The 16,311-nt window shown below is 37.8% G+C and overlaps 2 protein-coding genes across 2 annotated transcripts in view; both read right to left on the bottom strand.

The window, feature by feature from the left end:
- The window catches only part of LOC136677758 (hemicentin-1-like), a 53,309-nt gene that overhangs the window by 32,323 nt on the left and 4,675 nt on the right, over positions 1 to 16,311 (bottom strand). Inside the window, exons 4-8 of the mRNA XM_066655374.1 lie at positions 5,144 to 5,278; positions 3,265 to 3,534; positions 2,633 to 2,887; positions 2,257 to 2,511; positions 1,944 to 2,173 (exon numbers count right to left, since the gene is read on the bottom strand). Coding sequence (XP_066511471.1) covers positions 1,944 to 2,173; positions 2,257 to 2,511; positions 2,633 to 2,887; positions 3,265 to 3,534; positions 5,144 to 5,278 — 1,145 coding nt within the window. The remainder of the gene's footprint in view (positions 1 to 1,943; positions 2,174 to 2,256; positions 2,512 to 2,632; positions 2,888 to 3,264; positions 3,535 to 5,143; positions 5,279 to 16,311) is intronic.
- On the bottom strand, positions 5,356 to 14,830 carry LOC136687617 (sialic acid-binding Ig-like lectin 12). The gene is made up of 5 exons (XM_066662122.1): positions 14,790 to 14,830; positions 11,780 to 11,905; positions 11,163 to 11,476; positions 7,863 to 8,096; positions 5,356 to 5,453 (listed from the first exon to the last, which is right to left on the bottom strand). Exons 1-5 carry the CDS (start codon positions 14,828 to 14,830, stop codon positions 5,356 to 5,358), a joined length of 813 nt encoding a protein of 270 aa, XP_066518219.1.

The raw sequence follows: 16,311 nt of genomic DNA on the forward strand, positions 1-16,311 counted from the left end.
GATTCCAAATGCCTAATGTAGGCTTTGGCAGGCAAGAATAATAGGAAACATACAATTGTTAATTAGCAAGTATAAGGTTTACAAACAATAGAAATCCTCACTAAATATAATATATAGGCTCTTCAGTAAGGAGGTAATTTTGTTTGGAAATTGAGCACTTGTAGGATCTGATATGAGGATGTGAACTATTTTAGTTGTATTTTTTTAAAATATTTTTAATATTAAGAGTACTCAGTGTGTATAATTCAGGGTTACTGACAAAAGAAAAAAAATACCAAAGCTAAGTTTCCATCATTTACTGAAAATTAACCAACGTGATTTCTTATTATTATTTTTTTAATCGGACCTTGTGAAACTCCTCAGAGCTCAGTATAAACAGAGAAATAGGTTCTGAATATGACAGGGTTTTGTGTGTCTAGTTTGAATTTATATCCAAAAAGTGGTTTGGTCTTGTTGACCCGAGTATTAATAACGTTCCCAATGTTTGTCACTGAAAATTTAACTATATTCAATAAAATTTAGGTTCATTTAAAAATGCTCTCAATAAGACTAATCCATAAAATGGATTTTTGGGAGAAATGTTTGTTGTAGTTTACATGTAATAAATCTTCTCTTTCCAGTGGTATTCAGATGAAAGGTATGTCAATGTGTCATAAAATTATTCCAGCTGTGTACAGTGAATGTTTGTCATTTTACGCTGCTGTAGATCACAGTCGGATCCTCAAGTGCAGAAGCAGAAAACCTGGGTCAGCAGAACAGACTCAAGTCACCAACAATTATTTAAAAATAAAGCTAATTATAAGTTGTTTAAAGAAAAATTATGTTTGATAAGGTCAGTTCCTCTCACCTGCTGGAAGCATCATTGCGAATAAATCTGACACTAACATACTGAACGCCCTCTTCAGTCTTTTCTTCCATTTTAGTAAAGCGGCACTGGACAGTGGCATACTGAGCATCCCCATCAATCCCCAAGACAGAAGCTTTTGATGAAGAGCTTCCATCATTCTTAGGGTTTATATCTCGCAGATGAACAACACTAGAATAATGAACGTCATCTCCATTGGATGGATCTAGATCAGCAGTTGGATCACATGGAGATCTCACCGCAACATTACTGTAGAAATTTTCCTAAATCACAAGTAATAACAACTGAGTAAGTCATTCTGTTTAATCATTCTCTTGATATATTACTGAACTGCATTCTATTGAACAACATACGAAATAGAATGTTTTACACAGTTACATTAGGGTCATAGTAACACTGGCAGATTTCTATATAGTGTTAATATTTCCCACCACAAACTAGAATATAGATTTGTTGTTTGTTTGTTTTTGAGACTAGTTTGTTAGTTTGTCTCATGAATAGTTTAGAATCCTATAAAGATGTCCCATTAGAATCACATTCAATACACTGAAAAAGAACAAAGACATGTAACAGTGATATTATTTTGCGGTGTAATTGACTTACCTCCTGTACATTAATATTATCAGTTGAATTTCCTCTACTCTTTCTCCTGAAACGTATCAAGGTAATAGTGTTAGCAGTAATGGCAAAACTGAACTGTAATGAAAACCCCTACATTAATGTTTTCACTGATACAAAGAAAACTTATGTAATGGAAAAACCCAGCTTAATCCAAAGTAAAATAATCAGTTAATATTCAGTATCACAACACTTATTTGGAGTTAACAGATCAGAAAATTGCATACACTTACCTTACACACAAAACAGCAATTATGACAAATATACCCCAAGCTACCACTCCAATAACTGCATAGAGAACCATATATGCAGCTCCTGTGTGCAGAAGTTCACAAATATATTGATGTGTAAAAATGAACATATTTTTACTTTGCATTCCTTCTTCCTCTTATTATTATTATTATTATTAGTAGTAGTAGTAGTAGTAGTATTCAGTAATACCTGTTACATGGACAGGCACTGCAGCTGCTATCTGAGCTCCGTACTCATTCTGAGCCACACAGTAGTAGGATCCACTCTGTAGAGCACTGTAACTGTGTCCAGATCCTACAGGTGAGGTTTCACCTTCTTTAAACCAGGTGTAGTTCTGCACAGGTGGATTAGCATCACTGCTGCAGGTCAGAGTCACTGAACTGTCCTCCACTGTTTCACCAGAGGGACGGATGGACACTGAGACACTCTTTGAAGGATCTACACATCAGAGAATAACAGCAGTGAGTGATCTGATCATCACAGGACACGGAGTCTGATTAAACAAATCATTATTCACTTACACACAACATTCAGAGTCAGAGGTTCAGAGTATTTCACTCCGTGTTCATTACTGCAGTTGCACTTGTATTCTCCACTGTCCACAGAGCGGATCCTGTTCATTGTGTAGTTCTCTCCTTTTGATAATAATGATGTTCCTTTAAACCAGTTACACTCTGGAGGTGGATTAGCATCACTGCTGCAGGTCAGAGTCACTGAACTGTCCTCCACTGTTTCACCAGAGGGACGGATGGACACTGAGACACTCTTTGGAGGATCTAAGAATCAGAGAGTAATAATAGTGAATGATTTAGTCATCACAGGGCATTAGACCTTTCTAAATGAAACATTGCTTCAAAATGAATAATGCACACATGGATCAAGTGAAAATTCACGTACACAGAACATTCAGAGTCAGAGCTTCAGAGTATTTCTCTCCGTGTTCATTACTGCAGTTGCACTTGTATTCTCCACTGTCCACAGAGCGGATCCTGTTCATTGTGTAGTTCTCTCCTTTTGATAAAAATGATGTTCCTTTAAACCAGTTACACTCTGGAGGTGGATTAGCATCACTGCTGCAGGTCAGAGTAACTGAACTGTCCTCCACTGTTTCACCAGAGGGACGGACGGACACTGAGACACTCTTTGGACCGTCTGTAGGTAGAGAGATTTGTTAGATTTTAAGGTGTTTAATTTCTATTTGAGTCAGCAAACTCTTGCAGAACCAGCTCATAGAGAAATATGTGGTTAATTTCAGCATATGATCTACTAAAACTATCTTTTAAATTGCAAACAAAAATTTTACTCTCTTTTTATAATATCTGAATATATGAAATTAATATGTAATCATAATATATATTATAATACATAATAACAATATCATATATTTAAAATTTAGACTTTCCAATAATGTTTTAAATATACATGTGTCATATTGAATATAATATGCCAGTTAAGGTTATAAATCATATCCAGAAACAGGGGTGAGGTATCAGATATTTAACATTTTAAAAAGCTGAATTAAATCTTACATAAAACAGTCAGTGTTTTGTACTCTGAGAGCTGAGACCCCTGTGTGTTGTTCGCCATGCACCGATATTCCCCACTGTCTGCAGAGCTGATGTTTGAGATGCTGTAGTTCTGTTGTGTTGATTTCAGCTGAGGTCCTTTGTCCAGCTTCTTAAACCAGGTGTAGTTCTGCACAGGTGGATTAGCATCACTGCTGCAGGTCAGAGTCACTGAACTGTCCTCCACTGTTTCACCAGAGGGACGGATGGACACTGAGACATTCTTTGGGCCGTCTGTAGGTAGAGGGACACATATTTACAGTGGGTGATTGTCTTTTTGTCACGGCTGAGTAGAGAGGATGAGCGAGGCAGACGTACATGCAAGGATTTTATTTACAAAACAGAAGCAAATCAAAACAGACACAGGCAAGACGGATCGACTAAAGAGAAGACGTAACTAAACAAAGACAGACAGGAGACAGCCATGAACTGGGGTAGACATGGGGGCCACAGAGACAGAGTAATGCACAGAACACCAGACAAAGGAGCACTCAAACCACATGGGTATATAAGGACAAACAAGGAATACCTGGAGACAATTGGACAGAGGCAGAACTAGGGCGGAGACAGGAACAACAACAAACAGAGCCATGTCCTACATGAGCACATGGTGGGGAAAACAGACAGGACTGGGACAGGATGTGACACTTTTGAAGTAAGAAAACTGTAAATGTCCTGAAGAACTTTCTCTTGTCTTTGTATCACTTTTATTCAAATTAATATATGATGAGTTCTGTAATTGTAGTCTTAATACATTCAGTAAATGACTCAAACTTTTGATTAACTGTGTCACGCTCTAGTCTTGTCATGTCTGTTTTCCTGGCCATGTGCTCACTCTCAGCACATGGCTCTGTTTTGTTGTTGCTCTTATTCCGCCTCCTCGTCTGTGTCTCATTTGTTACCCTGCCCCCTCGTTATTTGTCTCAGGTGCGTCTCGTCTGTGTTTTGTATTTAAGTCCCCTTCCTTCACTTCCTCTTGTTGGTCATTCGTTCTTTGTACTGTGTCAAGTCGGTCATGTTATCTAGTCTGTCTGTTTCTGCAGTTTCTCCGTTATTGTTTTCCACGTTGTCGTTTCATTTCCTCTGTCGTTGTTTCATTCTTTAGTCTGTCTGTCCCGTTTGCCCTGTTTAGCTCCCTGTGTCTAGTTTAGTCTGCTTGGCTCCCCGTTTGTTGTCTTTCTGTTAAAGTCTAGTTGTTTTGTTATATTTCTTTAATAAAAGTACTGTGTTTTAGCGAGTGCGTCCGCCTCCGACAGTCCGCCCCGTGGTTCCTGACAAACTGATGACTTAAATTCTGACTCCATTAGAAATACAGGGAGTGGTTGTTTTTCCAAAAAATTATAGAATTTTTCTTTTACCACTTAAATTAACTTACTGAAAAAAGATAATGGCTCTAAAAATCAAAGCTTGCCAAATGAAATATTTTAAAAAAGTAATTACAAAATTAATTAAATCTTACATAAAACAGTCAGTGTGTTGTACTCTGAGACCCCTGTGTGTTGTTCGCCATGCACCGATATTCCTCACTGTCTGCAGATCTGATGTTTGAGATGCTGTAGTTCTGTTGTGTTGATTTCAGCTGAGGTCCTTTGTCCAGTTTCTTAAACCAGGTGTAGTTCTGCACAGGTGGATTAGCATCACTGCTGCAGGTCAGAGTCACTGAACTGTCCTCCACTGTTTCACCAGAGGGACGGATGGACACTGAGACACTCTTTGGAGGATCTAAGCATCAGAGAGTAATAATAGTGAATGATTTAGTCATCACAGGGCGTTAGACCTTTCTAAATGAAACATTGCTTCAAAATGAATAATGCACACATGGATCAAGTGAAAATTCACGTACACAGAACATTCAGAGTCAGATCTTCAGAGTGTTTCTCTCCGTGTTCATTACTGCAGTTGCACTTGTATTCTCCACTGTCCACAGAGCGGATCCTGTTCATGGTGTAGTTCTCTCCTTTTGATAAAAATGATGTTCCTTTAAACCAGTTACACTCTGGAGGTGGATTAGCATCACTGCTGCAGGTCAGAGTCACTGAACTGTCCTCCACTGTTTCACCAGAGGGACGGATGGACATTGAGACACTCTTTGGAGGATCTACACATCAGAGAATAACAGCAGTGAGTGATCTGATCATCACAGGACACAGAGTCTGATTAAACAAATCATTTTTCACTTACACAGAACATTCAGAGTCAGAGTTTCAGAGTGTACAGCATAACAGATTTGCAGAAAATGGCATTAGCCCTTGTCACAGAGGTATTCTTAGCATTTCAAAAACAGGAAATGCCCAGAATAATTGCCCTTGTCATTAGAAGGTCTGGAGAAGTTTTAGGGCTTCATAGCAATATGTTTGTTTACTCTATGTTGTTAACCTACTCTTTGGTTCCAGCTGGGAACAAATTTCTTCTGGTTTGCGAACCAGTTTATGTCGACGGAAACATCAAAAGTTTACAAATTTAGTTCAAGAACGGGAACCTTTCCTGTTCCTTGTTGGTGGAGAAGTGGTATGTGTAATATGGTTGAAATAACAACAGACGGTGTAGTAGCGACCTTCAGTTCTCTCTGTGAAATATGGCTGAACTAACAGCAGGAGGTGAAATAATGTTCCTACTCATTTCAACACTAGGAGTCAGTCAGTAAGAGAAAATGACTCTTCTAGCCTGACCCCGGAAGGCAGTACAGGAAAAAGGAATTTATTTCAAAATACAACAAACATATGGAACTTGAACTTTGGATCTCTATATTTTCCATCACTTTATCACAGCAGCTGTTGTGGTAAATATTATTAATAAAAGTAATTGTATGGTTTGGTTTTAGTTGACATTAAAGTAACCCTGCAAGGTTTAGGCAACATGAGTACATGCAGGACAGTAGTCAAAACAGGAAGGTCAGGGGTTCATAGCAATCAATATAATCTGCATATGCAGACAGTTAATCTTGAGCAATCTTGCAAAGCTTAGGCAATATGAGTAAGTGTAAAAAAAGCAGCAACACACATTAGCGCACTGCTAATCAGATGGATCAGCTAAAGCAAAACAGAATGTTCAATAACACTTACATATCAGACAGAAAAACAGTTGTACACACATAGCAACCGCCTAGCAACGATGATGCGCACAATCACAAACAGACACCTTGCTTAAGTGTCAGACAGAACATAGTATAAGAAGAGGAGTCAGAAAGCGAGGTCTTCAGAGAACAGGAGGTAAAAGAATTCTCCCCGGAATTCCGTATAATAAAAACTTTTTTGATTGTTCACTCAAACTCTGTGTTAACCTCTTCTGTTCCAATTATTTGCATCAACGAATGCACAGGACATATTTTTCCACACTGTGTAAAAGATTTATGATGATTCATTAAACAATGATTGTCCAAAATCACTTTATTGAAGTTAATCTTATTGAAATGTAATAATTTTATAATATTTCATAATATTTGTACAGGGTTGTGTGTAGGCACATGATTAGTTTTTATATCAATTGATAGTTTGTTAAACATAGTTAATATAGAGCCCAGTCCCACTGGATCATATTTGGATTTATACTACACACACTGTTCACACACCACTCGACTGATGCAGACACACAGATTGACTTTTCAGTCTTATTGTTCAGGAAAAGTCATTTGTCATTCAACAATACTACACCTAACGCTGCTGTTCCTGAGTCAGACACCTGTCACACAGCGCCAGTGGTGCTTTTCTACAGCGGCTTGACTAAACTCGCCTTTAGCGGGTCGCTTTTCCACTAGTACAGCTCCCCCAGGAAATGGAACCTGTGACGTCTTTAAACCCAGTCTCTAACGGGAACCGCGGGATTTGAAAACCATGACTGTGACGGTACATTTAGGCACTGTTTACTCATTGTGTATTAGCGTGTATTTTACTACTGTTTTATATCTTAGAAAATTATGATTTTGGAAGATCTAGAAAAAGTTCAGTTAGTGTAATTAGAGCCGTAACTTCATCTGATTATCATTATTTTGCAAATCAATCGTTTGTGGAGGAAAACTATTAAAACTTTTTCAACTAGAAATGTGAAGATAAAAACTGAGAGGTCTGTAATCACACTGAACTCGTTTAGGAAAACCCACCTTGAATGTTTCGTTTTGGAAATTCACAGTCGTGGCCTAAAAGCTTAGAGAAACGTAGGGCGAGAAAGATGCTGCTCTGAGTGTGCTGAACGCCCCTAAATTGTGTACGTATTCTTTTTCATTTTGCTGGTGATTATATGAAATTTGCTTTGTTCTTGGGTTCATGAATGAAGTTATTGTGAATTATTTTATTTTATTTTTTGAGAATTAATAAATAAACAACAGATTAGAATCACACAATTCTTCACAAGAATGTCTCTGAGATTTGGTTTAACTTTTAAGTAAGATTACTGCCTGGACTGCAGCATCTTTAACACGCTGACCAGGAAAAACATGAAAAGGGTTTTAATGTAACTTTGTCTTTCACTCATAGATTTATTATTGTTTAAAGAGAAATTACAGCTACAGTTCAGCACCAACCCTCAGTTTTATTTTCTGAGACTGAAAGAAATGAGTCTGTACTTACATCTGACATTCAGAGTGACCTCAGGAGAGTTCAGACCCTGTACAGCACAGTGATATCTGCCCTTATCCTCCCTGCTGACCGACTGCAGGTGGAGACGTTTAGTACTGGAGGATAAACCATGTCCATTTTTGTACCAGGTGAATGTTGTACGGTAAGGCAGACTGCAGGAGGTTTTACATGTGAGAGTGACTTTATCTCCCTCTGTCACTGCCTCAGGAACCTCCACCTGCAGATCTGTAAATTAGAGACAATATTCTGTGTTATTCTCAAATTACACAACGTTAATTAATGAGGAAAAAAGGAAAAAAATAATGCGGCTAAATTCACTTATGTTGTCAGTGTTATCCGGATTAAAAATAGTCCTCTTTCTACTCTTCTTATGCCCCATCCACATGGATCGGGATAATTTTAAAAACAGAGATTGTCCTCTCTCCATTTTTAAAAATATCTCCATTCAAAATAACATGAAAACGATTGTATTATGAAGTCAGACCAGTAGGGGGCCATAGTACGGCTTAAAGAGAGGCACCACACATGAGAGAAACAGAGGATTAATCCCAAATCACTCCTATGTAGTTCACCATGCAATTCATGGAATTACAGAATCTAGATCTTAATAATGCATTATATATTTCTAATACAACATCATATATATATTCATTTATATGTGGGAATCTGAAATCTAGTGCTGTCTGTGTTGCTCTGTGAAGGACTGGCGCCCCCTCCAGGGTGTAATCTCGCCTTGCGCCCAATGATTCCAGGTAGGCTCTGGACCCACCGCGACCCTGAACTGGATAAGCGGTTACAGATAATGAATGAATGAAATCTAGTGCTATCTGAATGTAAACATTGTAGTTCAATGAATTATGTAATTAATTTTATTGGGAGAAAAGAGCTATTTGATTTACAGCTAAAGACGTGCATGATGTGAAATATCCATTTTCCTCATCCACAAGAGAAAGTGTGAATTGAGTCTTATTCTCAAAGCTTTGGTGTATTTCTGAACATTTTAATAATTACAGACCAAATCAATATGTAACATTCATTCATTCATTGTCTGTAACCCTTATCATATTCAGGGTCGCTGTGGGAAATGAGCGAATCAGCGATCCTTTGGTGTAAAGATCCGAGGGAGCATTACATTTTCATTCTGTTCTGAATTGAACCGGAGACTTTCTTAATCCTTTTAGCGGCATTTTCTTTGTTAAAAATGACCAGCGACAAATCGAGCTTCTATTTCTGGTGGTTTATTTGTAGCTGCTTGTGTTTGGAGACCGACTTCTATCACTCTTTCTGACTTCTATCGCAGTTTCTGTCCAGCGGGTGCTGCTGAGCCCCTCCACCGTCACAAAGCACTCACAGGCGGACACACTTCACATGGACCAAGGCCGTTTAAGCAGCCTAGCTCTGCTGGCCATTGAGAGGACACTAGTCAAGTCCCTGGAAAAGACGCCTTGTTGGTACGACAGGGTCACAGATCATTTTGTTGAAAAGGAACGGAGGGTAGAATTTACGTATAAATAAACCGACACATTTTATGATGTAGGCCGAAATTGAGCTTCCCCTCCTTGAAAGACCAGCATCCGCCACTGTATCAGTATCATTCCACACCCAGGTGACATTAGTTAATGTCTAAACTCAGTTAAACTCATTTCTCGGGACGTATCAGTGTCTGGCTTTTTCTGTGAACTGCAGTGAGATTAATCAGAGGATCAGATTAAACTGGATCTGATCAAACTGCAGAGGATCAGATTCAACTGTTCAACAGAAATATTCATTTGTTTCTCTGTAGCTTGAAGGTGAGCTGCTGATCTTGTGTTGACACAGACACTGAGACAGCCAGCCTGCAAGTAAGACAGAAACTTTACCTGTCCGTGTTTTCACCTGTTTTATACAGGTTAGTAAGTCATATGCTCGGAAAATAATTCTGAAAACGTTGAGCATACATGTTGAAAATCAATGTTTCGTCGAATTGGTACCCTAAATGGCATTTAATTTAAGTATGAAAGTTTTGTTAATCGTGGTGCTAGATGCTGGTGCTAACAAAATCAAAACTACTCATGCTCTGTGGGTTTTTTTGTGTAAGTGTGGGTTCCTTAGTACCCTGTTGTATATAATTTGTGTTCCTTGAGACTTTATCTCAGCACACTTATGGAAGTACTGGCTAAGGGTATGTGCCAAATTAGAGCTGAGCTGGTGAGGTGTTGTGAATGTTTTGTTATGGTAGGGATGGTTCTGTGAAGTAAATCTGTGGTTACTTATGGTTTTCATGTTTATATTATTGTGATAAAAACTGTTTAAGCTTTTGCAAAATTACAGGCTGTGAAGTACATATAAATATATGTGTACATGTACCAATTCTATTTCAATTCATCAAAAGGGTGAAGAAACCTCCAGTGAACTAAAGCAGATATCCATGCACACAAATTTGGTGAATGTTTGAGTCACATGATATAGACACTTAAAGTTTCGTCTCTTCAAATTGTATTTAATGGAAAATGATGTTCTAAGAGATGTATTTAAGAATACTGCTTATTGATTTATTGAAGCCTGCAAGTAAGACGGAAACTGACTCCTGTCTGTGTTTTTCCCCGTTTTATACAGGTTTATGTACACAGGGACCTCTCCAGGATCAGTATCAGGGTTGTCATACATTTCTAGACAGAAATAATTCATGTTTAAACCTTAATATTTACTTGAGTAAGATTAGATCATTTACATAAAGCACAACTCTAAAGAAGTGCTCACGGAAATATTTAACAAATCCATACATATTCTTATCTGTGTGAATGTTTCAGCGTTTCACTTAGAACCTCAGTATATTTCACAGACATTGTATTTTATACCTGTTTCTGAGTGGGACACTGTTTACTCTTCTGTTTAATCCTCTTAATTCAGTCACAAACTGCAGGACAGTAGATCTTTATGGTGACTGTGTAAATAAACATCTCGGTCTCCCCTATAATACTGAAACCACAACATTGTAAAACCCTTTTGTAGGGGTCCATTTAACTATTTTACTGTAATTTAGCTAAAACTGAGATCTATTATCTATTAGAATTTAAAGTAAGCGCTGATCAACGAACAGATTCCACTCATGTTTATAGTGATTAGACAAAATTGGATCTGAGATCAGCTCTTACTCTGAAATACTTTGTAAACACTGCACCTCCAGGACTAAGCAGTGTTTTTCTCAGGTGTGGTGTGAAGGACTGATGTAGTTCTCTTACAGAACTGCTGGAGGAATCCTGTTCACCAGTGAATGAAGTACAGTGTCTTATTTCTGCTGATGGATCTTACCTGTGACAGAGAGATCAACTCCATTTAGACCTTGCCACTTTCCTCCAGTCTGATCTGTTATAAATCTGAAGTAGTATTTACTCTGGTCCTTTTCTGTCACATCTCTCAGTCTGAGGGTGCAGTTATGTTGTTTATCTCCAGTGAACTGAACCCTGTTTCTGTACTCTGGGTCATTTAACAGATCAGGAGGCTCTACACCATTTACAGGCCACTCTTTGGTCCAGAAAGCTCTTTGGACTGAGCGACGATTTGGATATCTGTAAGTGCAGCCCATCGTCACTGTAGACCCCTTTAGAGCACAGATAGATTTAGGGCTGTAATTCACACCCCAATCACTTTGAGCAACACCTCCTGCAACACACACAATACAGAAACATACAAATTATGAGAAGGGTCGCAGTGTAGAACAATGTGCTGATGCTGATTTTAAAGGTTATATCTTATTTTAGTTGAGTTTAAGATTATCGTCTGCAGTAAAACGAGTTTATCTGGAGCCATAGACACATTTTCAGAATCTCTTCTTTTAGTTTGGAAGGGAACATGGAGGAGTGAAAAAAATACTAGTAAGAAGACTTTACACTTTTAGCACCGCTAAGAGAAGTAAATATAATCCTAACTGTACAGAGTGGAGATTATATCTGATGAGGAGTGACAGCTCTGACTCACCAGAGATGAAGAGCAGAAACAGCAGAGAAACAGTGAGAGACATTCTGAGTGAAACCATCAGTGAAACCTGGATGCTCCTGTACAGAATGTAACACATTACAGTCAATAAAAACCTTACATTTAGAGATTATATTAAAAGGTCATTGAAAATCTAACACACTGCGACCCTGAAATGGACACGCGGAAAAGATAATAATGATGATGATGATGATTAAAATCTAACATCTGTACAGAGACTTTGGTGAATTTCTAATAGTTACAGACCAAATCAAACAGTTAATCAAAAAAAATGAGATTATGGTAATTACTTAATGATTGATATTTACTGAGGATACAAAAAACATTAACTAAAGCTTTAAAAAGAGTTAAAATCAACACTTCACAGGAACTCATCTGTGCTCTCTGTAGTTTAGAAGAACATTGTTCAAAACCTATGTTCATATCAGTGTTTTTACATTTTCAGTGGGGTTTAATCTTGTGTGATAACAACCAGATTAAATATAAACCAAAATAGTTTCAGGGACCTACTTCATTAACACGGGGAAGATTAGAAAATACATTTCTATAATGAAATGTAGAATTTTAAAAATCAATGATTGTATCAATGGCAATGCAAACAAAACGAACCATACAAGAGTATACACAAAATAAGCTTTATTCAGTTGTATTTAAAAAGTGTAAAACATCCATCTCTGTGGTGAAAAGACATGAAGAAGGACACACAAGGCCAAGATCACAAATTTTCCAATTTAATAAGATTTAATAAAAACATCTTTTTAATTTACAATGTATAAATAATTGATACATTATAATTTATAATTTTATTTACAGTTTACAAAGTTTCTTTAACTATGAATTAAAGACTCTTTACTAAACCCAGAATCACGAAGCATTTTTCCTACCTCCGTTAAGCTCTTTATCATCTGCTCTTAAAGAGAGAATGTGGAGAAGAGGCGCTGTGACGGTTTAAATGGTTCAACTGTGTGGTTACAAAGTGTTACTGACTCTTCTCACATAAAGTGACAATTTTTTTTCTAGTTTTCCACTGAATCAGTCGTTCTTTCTTAAAAAAAAAAAAGCTGTGTTTACAAGAAAAATTCAAGAAAGAAATCTGTATGATTCCAGTCAAAATTTACTTTTTTTAATTTTATGAAGTCAGTGTTTTGGAGGGTGGCGTATTTAATCTTGATTCTGATTTAAAATGAATTCACTCATTCATTCCCTGTAACACTTTGTGGAGTTCGGGGATGTGGTGGGTCTGGAGCCCACCCAGAATCATTTGGTGAAAGGCAGGAAAGCACCCTGCACCTTTGGGGCAGAATGAATTTAATTAGTTAGTGGTCAACAGGCGAGGATGAACGTGATTTTGGTTAGCAGACATTGGGCTGAAATTTTCAAATACAGCACCATATACAGGGTAAGTGTTTGCCTGTTAGAAATAAATGCAATATCATATCATTTTTTGTTACTGGAGACTTAGATTTGTTTAATAATTTGTTAGAAGCGTTGCAGAAACTCTCCGCATTCAGTTTTGCTTGAATGGAGGACAATAGTTCACTGGCTCTGAGACTCTGGAGAAAGTAATTTCTCACATCTGAGTTATGACGGCTGCCTGTGAAGGATCTACAGAATACAGAGGAGATACAGTGATGCTCCTGAGGTAGAGGCTTAGACAAAATGGAATATAACATTCTGCAAAATCCACTGGAATATTTGCAACACTTCCAACAAATTATGAAACAGAACTAACTACAAAAAAGAAAAGAATATTGCACATTTATTTCTTTTAGAGACATTTCTGTGAGTCAGAGCAGAGCAGTCAATCACAAAGGTTTGGTTGAAGCTTCACTGGTTTATGGCACTTTATTTAAAATAAATATCCCCCTAATATGTGTAAACAAGTCACATTCATCTCCACCCTTTGGATTAGACCCAATTACATTCAATCTGCCTCCAGAACCATTTTGAATGTTTTTTCACACAAGCCACTCACGAAAGATCAGCAGTTCATCACAGGGCATCACACACTCACACATTCCCTGTCACTGACACCTGTGCACTGTGGAGAGAAACCATCACACTCCTCACACACAGTCACTCGAGGCAGGGCTTGAACCCCAACCCCAGGACCAGGAACTATGACAGAGACACTAACCGCTGTGACACTGTTCAAAATGAACTGAAAAAACAAGAGTTTGATGGATATTACATATTTATTTTCTAAAAGCTTGGTAATATAATTCAGATCAGTGAACACTTACAGCAGTAAAAGAAGCTGCTGATAAAAAATAAAAATCCATAATAAAGTAAAATGAAGAAGAAATTGTACAGAATTGAGAAGAATTGTACAAAGCATAAAATAACAAAAATATATATATTTCACCAAGAAAAGCTTAAGTTAAAGGGCACTGAAGGTGTTTAAAATATAAATTATGCGGATGTCACACATTATCAGATGTAATTAAACATAGAAAATATATATATTTTTAAAAATTGAAGATCAACAAAACCAAGACCCTGTACAAATCTAGTTTCTTTTTATTTTGTTTGTTTGTTTTTACTGATGGGAACCTGTAACTGATGTTGCTTTGTTGACTGCTGATATCAGTTAAAACTAAACACAGTTTTTATTATTTCTTCATATATTTTTCACTTGTTTACCTTCCCCCTTCCACATTAGTTTTCTCCCTCCATATACTATACACATATACTATAATATTTGATGCATTTCTATACTGAATATCACTCAGTCACAATCAAACTAATGGAGCATCAGGCAGCATCTCTCTCTCACACTCAGCTGACTTTCAGGTGTGGGTTTCTTTTGTTCCAGTGGGTTTAAGGTTGACAGCCTGAAAGAAAAGAAAAAATGTCAAACTTAAACTAATTTTAAACTCTCTCTCTCTCTCTCTCTCTCTCTCTCTCTCTCACACACACACACACACACACAAACACACTTACTTTGGGTAGTCCCTTAGAGACAGGGTGATGAGCTCGGACATCCGGGAGAGACTCGGAGTGGAGCCGCTGCTCCTCCACGTCGAGAGGAGCCTCCTGGACACCTTCCTGGTGAGGTGTTCCGGGCATGTCCAACGGGAAGGAGGCCCCGGGGCAGAAAAAGAACACGCTGGAGAACACTACATGTCTTGACTGGTCTTTGAACACCTCAGTATACCCCCGGAGGAGCTGGAAGCAGTGCCTGGGGTGAGGGAGGTCAGGGTTTCTTTACTCTGACTGCTTCCCCCGCGACCCGGACCTGGATAAGCGGTGGATAATGGATGGATGGATGGAAAGATTGACTGACTGCTAGAGTGTCGTACTCAGGAGAGCAGGAGTTTGAGTAACTGATAAACAGCTCTATTTTCTCTCAGTGGAACTTCCTCTATCTCTCAAACCTCAGTGGGGAACTGGTCTTTTGGACAGTGTCATCTACTGTTGGGTTATACTTAAATTAGATATTTGTAAAAGTAATAAATATTTGATGAGAACAGATGAATTCTCCAATCCACAGGTTAAAGGTTTTTAGAAATTATAACATTAATATAGTGTAATAGTATAAATATAGTATAATATACAGAGAGGGTATGATTCTGAAGATGTGTCAGACCTCATTAAACAGTGATTCCTAAAGGTTAAGGAAAGGACAAAACACCAGGCTGACTAAGACTTCACACACACACACACTCACACACACAGTTGTGTCACAGTTTGTGGACTTGTGGGTTGTGATGGGTCAGGAGCCCACCCAGAATCACTTGGTGAAACAAAATCACTCCTCAGAATCATTCTGCAGGTATAGCTGCCTTTGAGGCAGAATGAATGTAATTGGTTACCAGCCAAAAGACGAGGATGAAAGTTATTAAGACACACTGGGTGGAGATTTACTGGAATTTTTGCAACACTTCCAACAAATTATGAAACAGAACTAACTACAAAAAGAAAAGTATATAGAATAATATACTTACATAGTATTTTATATAGTAAAGTATATAGTATAATAGTATATATATTATATAATAGTATAGTATATAGTATAATATAGTATAAATAATATTACATTTATTTCTTTGGAAGCAATTTCAGTGAGTCGGCACAGAGCGGGCAATCACAAAGGTCTGGGTGGAGCTTTACTGGTTTATGTTAATAAATATCAATTAATTACATTAATTCTGCCCCCAGAACCTCTTTAAATAATGATTTTTCACATGAGCCACTCGCGACAGAGCAGAAGTTCATCACAGGGCATCACACACTCACACATTCCCTGACACTCACACCTGTGCACTGTGGAGAGAAACCATCACACACCTCACACACAGTCACTCGAGGCAGGGCTTGAGCCCTAATCCCAGGACCCTGCAGCTGTGACAGAGACACTACCCGCTGTGACACTTAAAAAATAACTGAAAAAACAACAGTTTGATGGATATTACGTATTTATTTTCTAAAAGCTTGGTAATATAATTCAGTGAACACTTACAGC

This window comes from Hoplias malabaricus, chromosome 2 (assembly GCF_029633855.1).
Source record: "Hoplias malabaricus isolate fHopMal1 chromosome 2, fHopMal1.hap1, whole genome shotgun sequence".
NCBI lineage: Eukaryota > Metazoa > Chordata > Actinopteri > Characiformes > Erythrinidae > Hoplias > Hoplias malabaricus.

Excerpts from the sequence above, each read along its gene's own strand:
- LOC136687617 (XM_066662122.1), bottom strand. The coding sequence starts at position 14,830 with ATGTCCGAGCTCATCACCCTGTCTCTAAGGGACTACCCAAA. Across the intron at positions 11,906-14,789 it reads TCTCTAAGGGACTACCCAAA|GAGCATCCAGGTTTCACTGA; the intron begins GTAAGTGTGTTT and ends CATTCTGTACAG. Across the intron at positions 11,477-11,779 it reads TATAATCTCCACTCTGTACA|CCCTAAATCTATCTGTGCTC; the intron begins GTTAGGATTATA and ends TGTGAATTACAG.